At 43.8% G+C, this 12,768-nt stretch overlaps 1 protein-coding gene across 1 annotated transcript in view; it reads right to left on the reverse strand.

Moving 5' to 3' along the window:
• Positions 1-707: 707 nt before the first annotated feature.
• The window catches only part of LOC147462988 (TATA box-binding protein-associated factor RNA polymerase I subunit B-like), a 41,096-nt gene continuing 29,035 nt past the window's right edge, over positions 708-12,768 (reverse strand). Inside the window, exon 4 of the mRNA XM_086486555.1 lies at positions 708-1,744. Within this exon, the coding sequence (XP_086342681.1) occupies positions 1,229-1,744 (516 nt within the window). The 3' untranslated portion in view covers positions 708-1,228. The remainder of the gene's footprint in view (positions 1,745-12,768) is intronic.

The following is a 12,768-nucleotide window of genomic DNA, read 5'->3' on the forward strand; positions in this document are numbered from 1 at the left end:
CACCTCTCTCCCCAAAAGAAAGAGAAAAATCCACTTATCTCACTTGCTTTTCAACATTCTCTTGTCATGAAATACTTGATATTCCAATGATGTGTCCTTGTGATCAATGGGGTGATAACTCAAAGTGCTTAAACGAACCCAAAGAAAGCATTAGAACCACACGCAAAAAAAAAAATTGTAGGAGTCTTCATAGTCTATAGCACTTTAATGTTCTCAAAGGACTACTACTAAGCAAGCTTCACATGCATCGTAGTGACCATCAAAGGCTTTTTAAGATCCAAGCACTAGATAGCTTTTTGTTCACAGTATGTTCTATGTAGGAATCCATTGGCATGCTAAAACTTCAAATTTTTTAGCTCTTTTAACGGTTTTAAAGGACTACTCATAAGCAAGCTCCACATGAATCATATTGAGCCTCAATGGCTTTGTAGCAATCCATTGGCATGCTAAAATAGATAACTTCCTCAATGTATCGCTCATATTCGAAGCATAGTGCCGTAATTTCTCCGGTTTGGGTAGGTGACATCTTGAGTGAGTTCAACCTTGTGGTCATCTTCCCCTTGAGAGAGTGCACTCTCAAATGAGCCGTCACATGAAGTCAAGAGAACTAATCAATAAACTAATTTTGAATTGAATCTTCTTGGAGTGGCTGGTGTTAGTCATGAGAGTTCACCACACCTTGACTACGAACCCTTAACAAAATATCATGCACATAGCAATTGTTGCCGTCATAATTGACATTTCAAAAGATTGCCGCAATAAAATGGCATTGTACAAACATTCATCATTGACTGGTAAGCCTTGCCCCCTGTAATTGAAAGATGCTGATGAGGGCAAACATGGTATGGCTGACCCATACTTCCACCTGCACTACACGGTGCCAAGCTTCAAGCATGGGCACTGCCTTTTTTTGTTAGAGAAGGGAGAAAGACATACAAATGTTTGTGAAGATTTATATGAGTGAAAGCGTCCCTTCATTTAAGAAGGGTTTTGAAATGCCTACGTAGACCTTCACCTTGTTTAGAAAGGTAGCACCAAATAGAATGGAAAGAAGGGGGAAGTGTGTGTGTGTGGTGGGGCGGTGGGGGGGGAGGGGGGGGATGGGATGGATGTGATTTACAGAAGATCCTTGGTCAACTCAAGAGGAGCACAAACTTTCTTTTTAAACAAACCGCTAGCACCATGGCATCACCTTTTCTAGCAGCATGGGCACACTAAATCTAGCTAATCAACTTTCCATATTTGAGAAGTCTTTCGCCTTCTCCTCTATAGCGAGTAAAGACTTCTCAATCCTTTGGACACACCAATGCAATGCAACAGGATGAACTCTAATCACATGTGCACATGCACATAAGACCATGAAGTAGTCAGCATGTACAAGCTGCAGAGAATTTCCACCTTTGGCCTTCTTCCTCACATACCTGAGGTATTTACCAGCCACAAGAGGTTGTTTTCGAGGTGGTAAGCACTGGAAACCAAGAGACTCCATATGACAAGCAAGTTTCTCTAAACTCAGAAATCCGCTGCAAATTTCCGCGTTTTTTTTGCAGCATGTCATGTCATCAGGTATTTTACCATGACTTTTCTCAGCTTTAGAATCATGAGGATCTGATACCGTATCTGCTCCTTCCTTCTGTGACCCTGCTACATTGAAGCTGGCAAAGCTAAAATGGCTATCTTCACTGAGGCTTTGGACCTCGGGTATATCCTGAATTGACGGCTTCTTCTGAGAGACACCATCCTCCTGTGATGGCAAAAAAAATTTAAGTTCAGCAGTGCAAAGACAGGTTCTCTTTCCAAAACTCATACATTAAAAGGCAGCACACCAACCAATACAATACGGTAAGATCGTGCTACTATGTGCCATATGCCCCATAGAGAGAAGAAGAAGAAGAGAATTTTAGCGTCGTAGGAAACTATCCCATGAAACCTTAAAGATCTATCCGACCTTATAGAGAGAGACAGGAGCAATGTCAGCCATCCTTACATGTACCCCCCACCCCTTTCAAACTACACATAAAATATTTGATTTCGTATATAATTCCATGCATGACATATAATTTTATACAGCATTAAAATAAGTTTTTATTCAATAAAACATAAACATGTGGGGATAGTATAGATGAGTTGCCCACATATTTTCCCTAGGCCTTGGCGTTTTTTTCTAAGCTGAACTACACCCCCCTGCCCGGGTCATGAACCCATCGTCTGTGTGTCAAAGGTGACAACGGAAGACGCAATAAAGACAAGAACTGGCTCGTGATCCGGTGGGTACCTCAACTCCGATCTAAAACACCTGCAATGCCAAACACATGAACAAGGCACACCTATGGAGAAGAGAAATCACTGAGGTAGAAAGAGACAAGACGTCTGGGAATGAATGAGAGAGAGAGAGAGGGGCCCTCCATGCTAATAACAATCTGCTCATCCAAGTGACCAAGGGTGGTCCAGCATAGAACTGACATGCCCAATGGATAGACCAAAGGCACACACAACTACGACTGCTACTGACACTGCCTACTGCTCCTGCACACGAGACCACTGACACGGTCTCCACATGGGCATCAACTCCAACATGCTCTTCGAGCATAGAACTGGTGCATCTCCTCCTGGCTAGATCTAGTGTGGATCTAGATCTCGGTTGAGGAAACCTGCTACTGCGGGGTCACAAGGGCCTATGAGAGGCTGCCTTGAGAAGGTGCTACACGAAGGAGATGATCCAAACTCTGCACCTGCTGCCCACCAAAAACCTGCAGCTGAGTGCTGCCCAAAACGCTGGGAAAGCAGAAAACGCTGGGCTGAATGGCCCTCCTCCTACCCACTGCACCTCCTAGGGCTTGCCCCCTGAGGGCGCCCTGTGCTCCCCAAAGCCTGTGCACTGTGTCCCTCTACAGGCGCCCTGCTCTCTGGTATATACCTCCAAGCCTCCAGGTCGGCCAGCTGTCCACCAGCCACGACCCTGCATAAATGGAAAAATACGGGAAGAGGGCATCAGGTGCCCATGGGACACATAGGAAAAATACCGGCAGGGATGGGAACAATACTCCCACCCTACAGGAGCCTAATGGCCATGGAATTGAGCCAAAACCCAAGGCTAAACATGGCTAGACTCAACCCGACATGAGAAACCTACCTCACACTGGTCGGGTACAGCCACAAAACAGCCCTCACTCCCTGGCACCTATCCCTAGGAGAAACTGGGACCGACTGAACGAATCCGAAGGGATGCCTAAACTCTAACACTATACCACTCTAATCAACAAACAACAAACTGTCATCCACACTGGTTGCGCGTATGCACAAACCCAAAAACAGTGGTTTCAGGAATTTTCAGCCATGGAGATTCTTGAAGAAGAAAGAAGTATGACACTCGACGAAGTTGAAGCATCAAAGGAGCCACAGAAGACTTTGTGTCGCTTTTGGCGCGGCCCAAAGAAACGAGCTTCGCAGACCTTTATGAAGTTCAAGTATCGCACGACCCACACATCAGACTAGGCCAACAAATCCCTTCCAGGATTCCGGATGCTATTGGCGATCTCCCTTGACGCCATACAGTTCAGTACCAGTGCCTCATTTTGAAAAGGAGGGGATGTCACGTGACACATCCAACCCTATGTGTCCGTGGACAAGCTACAGCATGATCAGGGTTCAGTCAGTCCAGTCAATCTAGATTTAGAAGTGATCCGGCACTTTTGTGAGTCTATTCGTAGACAGTGCATGCTCAGTCACTTCGTGTAGATGCATATCCCCACTTAGTGTAGATGCATATCCTCTGGTTGCACACAACATGATCATAAGCATTCCCATCAGAATCCATGAGATTCCATCATGGGAATTTTCTAGTGCATTTAGCCTATTTTACCTATTTTGACATTTTTCACTTGTTATTTTTAAGTGTTTGTTGGAAAGTAGGTAGGGCAAATTGAGTTTGTTTGTATATAAGCAAACCTAAACTAGCACTAAATGGCAGAAGAGGCAACAGGAGCCAAGCTCAACAGGCAACTTCTCCAACAAGAACTTGGTGGATTTCCTCCAAGCAAGAAACTCCCATCCCCTAGCGTTTTCTTCAACAGCCTAAGCCTAGCGTTTTTGAAGGAGCTCCAGCAACCATCACCGCCAAGACCTTCCCAAGCCTAGCGTTTTGCATCAGCATCATCGCCACCGAAGCCCAGCACCTAGCGTTTTTTACAGACATCGGCTAGCATTTTTGGAAAGCTAAAACCCTAGCGTTTTTGATATCCCAGCGTTTGCAGATCTAAGCCTTTGCAGTCTTCAGCCTGGCGATTTTCAGCAGTAGAAAGAGTAGCAGATTTAGCCTGGAAAGACCATCAGATTCAGCCCTTAAGAACCTCAGTTTTCAGCCCTAAACCTGCAGATTTTCAGCGTCAAAGACCCACAATAACAGCCCCCAAAATCAGCGTTTTTGGACTAGTCGCAGATTTCAACCTATAGCGTTTTTGGACAGCATATACTCACTTGCAGATTTCAACCCTTAGAGCGGTGTCGTCATCGCCGACATAGCCTAGACTTGCATCAATCACATGCATTCCCATTGTACTAGTTTGTGCAATCAATAGTAGACCACTCTCGCCGACGAGAGTGGGGCCTTCGGAGGAGGGTTTACAACGTCTCTGGTGTCGTATCTCTCTTCTCTCTCTATCTATCAGTCTCATACACTTGCACGCACAATGTCCATTCACTTTGTTTGTGATCATAGCACTCTCTCATTAAGAACGGAAGGCTCTACCTTCCATAAGAACAAAAGGAACCTTGAGCACAGTTCGGAGCACTCATCTTGAGCAAAGCGCAAACATTCATTCCGTTGCACCTTACATAAAGTCTAGTGTTAAAGAATCAGGTGAAAGCTAACGTCCAACGGCTTACAGGCCGGTTTTAACAGCAAGAAGGAAACTCTTTATTAATTTATATTGCAAGGCATTAACATGGCAAGTTTTTGGCTATGGCTGAAGTCCATTCTCACAAGGAGCTTTGGCACAAAAGGCTTGCCCATATGAGCGAAAAAGGCTTGATGTTTTCTCCTCTTTGGAGAAGTTTGATGTAAAAGGCCCTGGCCTTGATTTTTGTAATGATTGTATCTATGGAAAGCAAGTGAAGTTCTCTTAATCCTCTAATGTCGCTCGCAAACTACACTATGCCTGTGAATTCACATGAAGGTGCACAGTACTTTGTGTCTTTTATTGATGGTCACAATAGAAAGACATGGGTGTATGTACTAAAAAGTCAAACTGATGTACTTGACTCATTCAAGAAGTTTCATGCATTTGTGACTACACAAAAGGGCTTTGAGTTAAAGCTATTAGGACGGATAATAGAGGAGAGTATATATCACGTGAGTTTAACATTTTTTGTGAGATGTATGGTATTAAGCGGGAATTGGCAGCCCCTTATAATCCATCATCTAATGGTGTAGTTAAAAGATATAATCACACAATTTGTGAGAGAGTGAGATGCATGTTGTCCACGGCTAATCTTCCTCAAAGTTTTGGGGGAAGGCTCTTAAAACTGCAATTCATGTGTACAATCGCTCTCTGAATCATGCGTTAGATAATGGCATTCCTGAAGAGGTTTGGTCTGGCAAACCGGCTTCATATGACCATTTACGAGTCTTTCGTTGTAATGCATTTGTGCATGTACCTATTGATCAGAGGACCAAACTTGACATGAAATATATCAAGGACATCTTCATGGGATATGGAGATGAGGGAGAGATGGGTTACCGAGTTTGGATACCTAAATACAGGAAGATAATATGCAGCCGAGATGTAGTTTTCAATCAGGTTAAATTGCAAAAAAATGCTACACATGTAGACATTGCCAAAAAGAAGGTCAAATTTCAACAAAATCAGCAAGCCATAAAGCCACCTTTGGCTGAAAATTTTGACTCCTTCTGATGCTGAAAATGAGCAGCAACCTATTGTGCAATTGCAAGAAGACAATGGACAACAAAATAGATCCACAAAATGGGATTGTACCGCATGACCAGCATCCTGAAAATGAATTACAACAACGAGGTAATGCTGGAAATCAGCCGCCAATTGATGGTGTGCGCATTCCGGACGATGTAGACCCTTACCAGTTGATGTAGATCATTGGGTGAGAAGGTCTACTCGTGTTAAAAGGCAACCACAGAGGTTTCAACCATCTATGGATTGCATTTTGTTGACAGATGAAGGGGAACCTCTTCATACAAAGAGGCCCAATCTTGTGAAGACAAAAGTAAGTGGGAGCTTGCTATGAAATCTGAGATGCAATCGTTGTATGCAAACAATACATGGGAGCTTGTACCTTTGCCCAAAGGTAGGAAGGCTATTCCTAACATGTGGGTTTATCAGATCAAATGTGTTGATGACAAACCCAAGTACAAAGCACTTTTGGTTGCTAAGGGTTATGCACAAAAGGAAGGCATAGACTAGAGATCTTTTCACCTGTGGTGAAGATGACTACGCTCCGTGTTTTGTTTGCTTTATGTGCTCTCTTGGATTTCGAGTTGGATCAAATGGATGTTATCACTGCTTTCTTACATGGTGACTTGGATGAAGAGTTGTACATGCACCAACATGAGGGCTTTGTCATTCCCGGGAAAGAGCATTTGGTATGCAAACTGAAACGCAACTTGTATGGGCTGAAACAAGCCCCTAGACGGTGGTACAAGAAGTTTGATACTTTTATGCCTAACCATGGGTTCAAACGCAATGATGCAAATCACTGCCTTTACACTAAAAAGGCTTCTAATGTCAAGTGACACATCCAACCCTATGTGTCCGTGGACAAGCTCCAGCATAACAGGGTTCAGTCAACCCAGTCAGTCTAGATTAGCAGTGATCTGGCACTTTTGTGAGTCTATTCGTAGACCGTGCATGCCCAGTCCCTGAGTGTAGATGCATATCCTCTGGTTGCACACAGCATGATCGTCAGTATTCCCTTCAGAATCCATCAGATTCAATCAGGGGAATTTTCCGGTGCATTTAGCCTATTTTCCCTATTTTTGGTATTTTCACTTATTATTTTTAAGTGACTTTCCAACAAAAGTAGGTAGGGCAATTTTGCTAAGAAAATATATAAGCAAACCCAAGTTAGCACTTTCTGGCAAAAGAGGCAACAGGAGCTTCCCGCTCAACAGGCACCTTCTCAGTAGAACCCAGCAAGAACCTTGGCATTTTCCATTGCCGTCATCGCCAACACCCTCAAGCACCTAGCGTTTTCTGTCTTGACAGTTTCCGCATCAGCAGCAACAGTACCTAGATCCCTGGCGTTTCCATCCCTTGCATGATCGCCTTCATCTCCCAGTCCCCTAGCGGTTGCAGATCCACCCAATCGCCAGCAAAAGCATCAGTTTTGCTAGCGTTTCCCGTTCAGCCCATCAGCGTTTTTGGATGCCATCAAGCCTAGCGTTTTTGCTAAGGACACAAGTCAGCCAGCGTTTTTAAATTTCAGCCTCAGCGACATCAGGACAGCAGCGTTTTCAGCCTATAACAGAGCATCAGATTCAGCCCCAGTTGGTTGCAGAAGATCCCCCCATTTTCAACCATAAAAACGCAGCCAAAACAGTCATTTTCAGCCACCGAAACAGTCCCGAATTTGAGCAGATAGAAGACCACAGATTTCAGGACTAAAGTCGTCGTCGTCGTCATCGGCATAGTCCAAGTTGCATCAGTCCATTGCATACGCATTGTACCACTTTGTGCAATCATAAGTAGACCACTCTCGCTGACGAGAGTGGGGCCTTCGGAGGAGGGTTTTACAATGTCTCTGGTGTCGTATCTCTCTTTTCTCTCTTTCTCTCAGTCTCATACACTGGCACACACAGTGACCATTCACTTTGTTTGTGATCATAGCATTCTCTCACTAAGAACGAAAGGCTTTACCTTCTATAAGAACAAAAGGAACCTTGAGCACAGTTCGTGTCACGTGACACATCCCAACCCTATGTGTCCGTGGACAAGCTACACCACAGCAGGGTTCAGTCAATCCCGTCAAGTTAGATTAGCAGTGATCTAGCACTTTTGTGAGTCTATTCGTAGACCGTGCATGCCCACTCACTTAGCATAGATGCATATCCTCCGGTTGCACACAGCATGATCATCGGAATTCCCATCAAAATCCATTAGCATGAGTTAGGGGAATTTTCCAGTGCATTTAGCCTATTTTCCTATTTATTGGTTATTTTCACTTATTACTTTTAAGTGACTTTCCAACAAAAGTAGGTAGGGCAATTTTGCTAAGTTAATATATAAGCAAACCCAAGTTCGCAGAAGAGGCAACAAGAGCTTCCCCAACAGTAGACCTCGCCATCCCCTGCAATAGAGGCCGAGCGTGAGGCTCGACAAGAGCTACGCATCTATGTCCTCGTTTGCATCTATGTCATACATGCTCATAGTCAACACTGATGTATTCAACACCTGTCGACACATGTACGACACATACATGCTCATTGTCAACCTTGGTGTATTCAACACCTCGTCGACACATGTATTGCCTGTGTGTGAACCCTGTCCCAATGACAGTGTGGTAGCTTCGCACTCTGCCATTGCTTTGAGTCGCTAACTTTCCAATGACAAAATGGTAGCTACACATTTTGCCACTGTCTTATAGTACACGTTGGGCCCAGTAACACTTTCGAGCATACCCAAACCGACAGTTCAAGAATGCAGTTACACATGTACCCTTTAATAGAAGCAATTATTGTATCCTTGACAAACTGACAAGAAATACCCACTTCTATAGCACTAACCATACTTTTGGACATTCCATAAGAGCAATTGCCAAACTGACAATCTGTACAGCTCTAACATTCATGTAACAGGTATTTGATGTGAGCTCACTTTAAATACCATGTACATCATTTGTTTCAGAAGCCATTGTCACACTGACAATCCATGTAGCTTTGAAACTCAAGGGGTCAAGGTAGGTTGCAAATCGAAGGCTTCCAGGTAAAGTGATAACACAATTGGTGACTCTGCAAGTTCACCTTCTTCCATCTACTTAGCATCCATTGGTGGATAGTTTCTGAACTTTACCAAGTAACGCCTAGCAACCTTGCCTTTCACTTTTCTTTCCTTATGTGCCAAAATCTGTTCCGGGACCAAGATCTCGTCAAGTTCCTCGACTTCCGGCTGATCTTCAGCTGGCATATCTTCTGGCACATCACCCACATAGGGTATGAGAAGACTCACATGAAACGCATTGTGAATCTTCCAACTGTCATGCAATTTCAACCTATATGCAACATCACTGATTATGTCGCACACTTGAAAAGGCCCATAGTAACGCATGCTTAGCTTTGGAAATAGTCATTCCTTGCCCTTCATCTTCTTTAACCTTGCCTTTTCAAAGCGTAAAAGCACCCAATCACCAAGTGAATATACTACTTCACGACGGTGACGATCAGCTGCTTTCTTTTGCTTTGCCTGAGTTTTCTTCAAGGCCACTTTGACCTTCTTGTACATTTCATCCATGTCCTGAACATACTTATCTGCTTCAAATATCTTGTCCTTTGTATGCAGTATGGGAGGAACTTTGAACTTTCTTGCCACCTTCAACTATCTCGATAGGTGCCTTGCCAGTTGACGAATGCACTGTATTATTGTATGCATACTCCACCAATGGCAAATATTGCTCCCACTTTCCTTTATGCTTTGACACATAACACTTCAGCAGATCTAGGACAGTAGAATTTGCCTCTTCTGACTGCCCACCTGTTTGAGGATGAAATGACGAAGAGAATTTCAGCGTTGTGCCCATATTCTCAAACAAGCCTCTCCAGAACAAACTTGTCATGCGTGGATCACGGTCGCTAACAATCGACTGTGGCATGCCATGATACTTGAAAATATTCTCATAAACAAGCGTGCCATCTGATCTGGTTTTATCTTCTTCTTGATAGGAATAAAATGAGCATGTTTGTTGAATCTGCAAATAATGGTCCAAATACCATCGTTTCTTGTCTGCGTTCTCGGAAGATCAAAGATAAAATCCATAGCAATACTTTCCCATGGTTTATCTGGAATAGGTAGTGGTTGCAATAACCCTGGTGCCTTTTGCCTGTCAAACTTGACTTTCTAGCATATTAGGCATTCTCGCACAAAGGCATCAACATCTCTTCTCAATGTAGGCCAGTAGAAGAATGTCTCAACCGCTTTAACTGTAGCATCGATACAACGATGCCCTGCATACGGTGGGACATGACTCTCTTCCATAACTTTGCGTCGCAATGGCTTTGTGACACACAACCTGCCATGCATCATCATGAACCCATCTTTGAGAAGATAGTGTTCATGACGTTGTCCATCCATTAGCTGCTCGAAGACCCTTGCAAAATCTTCATCATTTGTATATTGTTCCCTCATATCATCAAGTTTATGAAATTTATGGCTTCCTTGACAAGGCATCAGCCACAACGTTTTTCTTGCCTTCCACATGCACAATCTGAAAGTGGAACATAGACAAGATATTTGCCCATCGCATATGCTTCTCAGATAACTTTGCATGTGTCAAGAAGTATCACAAGGTCTAATGGTCTGTTTGGACAACAAAGTCTGCACCTAGCAGGTAATGTTTCCAACTTAAGAACGCATGAATCATGGCCTACAGTTCTTTTTCATAGACTTGCATAGTCTTTTCTGGCCCTTCCAAGATTCTACTCTCATAGGCTACTACCATACCATCTTGCATTAGCAATGCACCAATGCTACTACCCCAAGCGTCACACTGGACCACAAATGACTTCCTAAGATCTGGCAACACAATGACTGGATCTGAAGTCATCTTTTCCTTTAAGAGATTAAAAGCTGAAATCTCTTTCTCTGTCCATCTAAAGGTGACTGCCTTCTTTTGAAGAGCATGTAAAGGTGAAGCAATCTCAACGAAATTTCGGATAAACCTTCTGTAATAGGAGCATAGTCCCAAGAAACTTCGGACATCGTGCACCGTCTTCAAATCTGGCCATGACTTGATCGCTTCAACTTTTGCAGGTTCCATTCTGACACCACCCTTTGAGACAATGTGTCCCAAAAAGTGGATCTCTTCCGGAAAAAATTCACTTTTCTTTGCATTGATGAGCAACCTATGACTGCGTAGCTCTTCGAACGCAATGGCCAAGTGATGCCTATGCTCCTCTTCATTCTTTGAGTACACTATCATGTCATCAAAGAATGTACCAACAAACTGCTGGTGTGGACGGAAAATTCTGTCCATCATCCTATTGAACGTAGCAGGAGCATTTGTGAGACCAAAGGGCATCACTAAAAATTCGTAAAGGCCAAACGTCGTTCTAAAAGCAGTCTTGTGCACGTCCTCTGATCTAATGCGGATCTGATGGTACCCACTCTTTAGATCTATCCTGCTAAACATAGCTGCTGCTCCTAATTTGTCTAGAATATCACCAATTCTAGGTATAGGGAACCTATTCTTGATGGTATTCTTATTCAGTGCACGATAGTCGATGCACCATACGCCATGATCCATCCTTTTTCTGCACCAACAACACTGGAGAACAGAATGGGGATGAACTGGGCTGAATCAGCCCCTTTTCTAACAGCTCTTGTACTTGGCCCATTATCTCTTTCTGTTGAGCCGCACTAACCCTGTACGAAGGCTTATTTGGTGGGCTACTGCCTGGCACCAAATCTATCGCATGGTCCTCGGGTCTCTCTGGCGATAATTGAGACGGTAATGAATCGGAAAAACAGTCACTATACTGTTGTAAAAACATTGACCTTTCTTTATCTAGCACAGATAAATTTGATTCATCACAATCCGACACTTCACGTGCAAAAACCAAGTACGCAGAAAGATGCTTTTTCATTACAGAAGTAATAGCAGAAGCTGATACAGTTGGAATAGACTCCCCTTTAAGCTTTACATCCAGAATGTGAGTCTTTCCCCTGCTCTGTACAGTGATCTTTTTGTTGTAGGCATCCATGATTCCCTGTACACGAAACAACCAAGGAATACCTAACAACACATCACATCCGTCCAGTGGCATGATGTAAAATTCTTCAGCATCTACATAGGACTGGATATGTAGGCGCAACTTTCCAATGATGGGTGTCACAGCCTCTGTATGGCCAGGACATGCCAAACCTGCCTCTGCTGTATACCCCATCTCTTCAGGTCTGATTCCCAACTTTGAAGCCAATTCTGGGGAAATGAAGTTGGCTTTGGCACCTGGATCAAAGAAGATAAGCAATGTTTGATCCCTGACCTTTCCCCATGCTCTGCAAAGCTCACTTGCATCTGAATTTGGCTTGTCGCCCACCATATCTGGCACTAGACCAGCCATGGGTTTCTTTCCTTTCTTGTCTTCCTTGTCTTCAGAATCAACTTGCCTTTTCTTTGTAGGACAATTGTAAGCAATGTGGCCAGGCTGCTCACAGATGAAGCATTTGTTCTCTGACCTTAGGACCTTCTTTTGCTCTTCTGACTTGCGAGGAAAACGTCTTTTCCATTTCTTTGCTGGTCCCTTTTCTGACTCAGCCGTAGCTTTGCCTTTCCCTGCATTGGCTGGCTCCTGAGTCCCTTTAGGAACCTCATTGGGAACGTGCTTCTTCGCTGAATTTTTCTTGGGTGATCCTTCCTTGACGCCAGTATTGAATTCACAATCTTCTCCCTTGAGCAAACCATTGCCAGTGTTTGCTCCCTCGATGAGCTGCGTCAAAGTAGTGACTTTGGTCTTCGTGCAGTACTTTCTCAATCCTTTGGGTAGGCCACAACAGTATTTTTCAATATGTTCTGTCAATGGCACAAACC

Source organism: Adiantum capillus-veneris, chromosome 2 (assembly GCF_014529385.1).
Source record: "Adiantum capillus-veneris isolate H3 chromosome 2, ASM1452938v2, whole genome shotgun sequence".
Lineage (NCBI taxonomy): Eukaryota > Viridiplantae > Streptophyta > Polypodiopsida > Polypodiales > Pteridaceae > Adiantum > Adiantum capillus-veneris.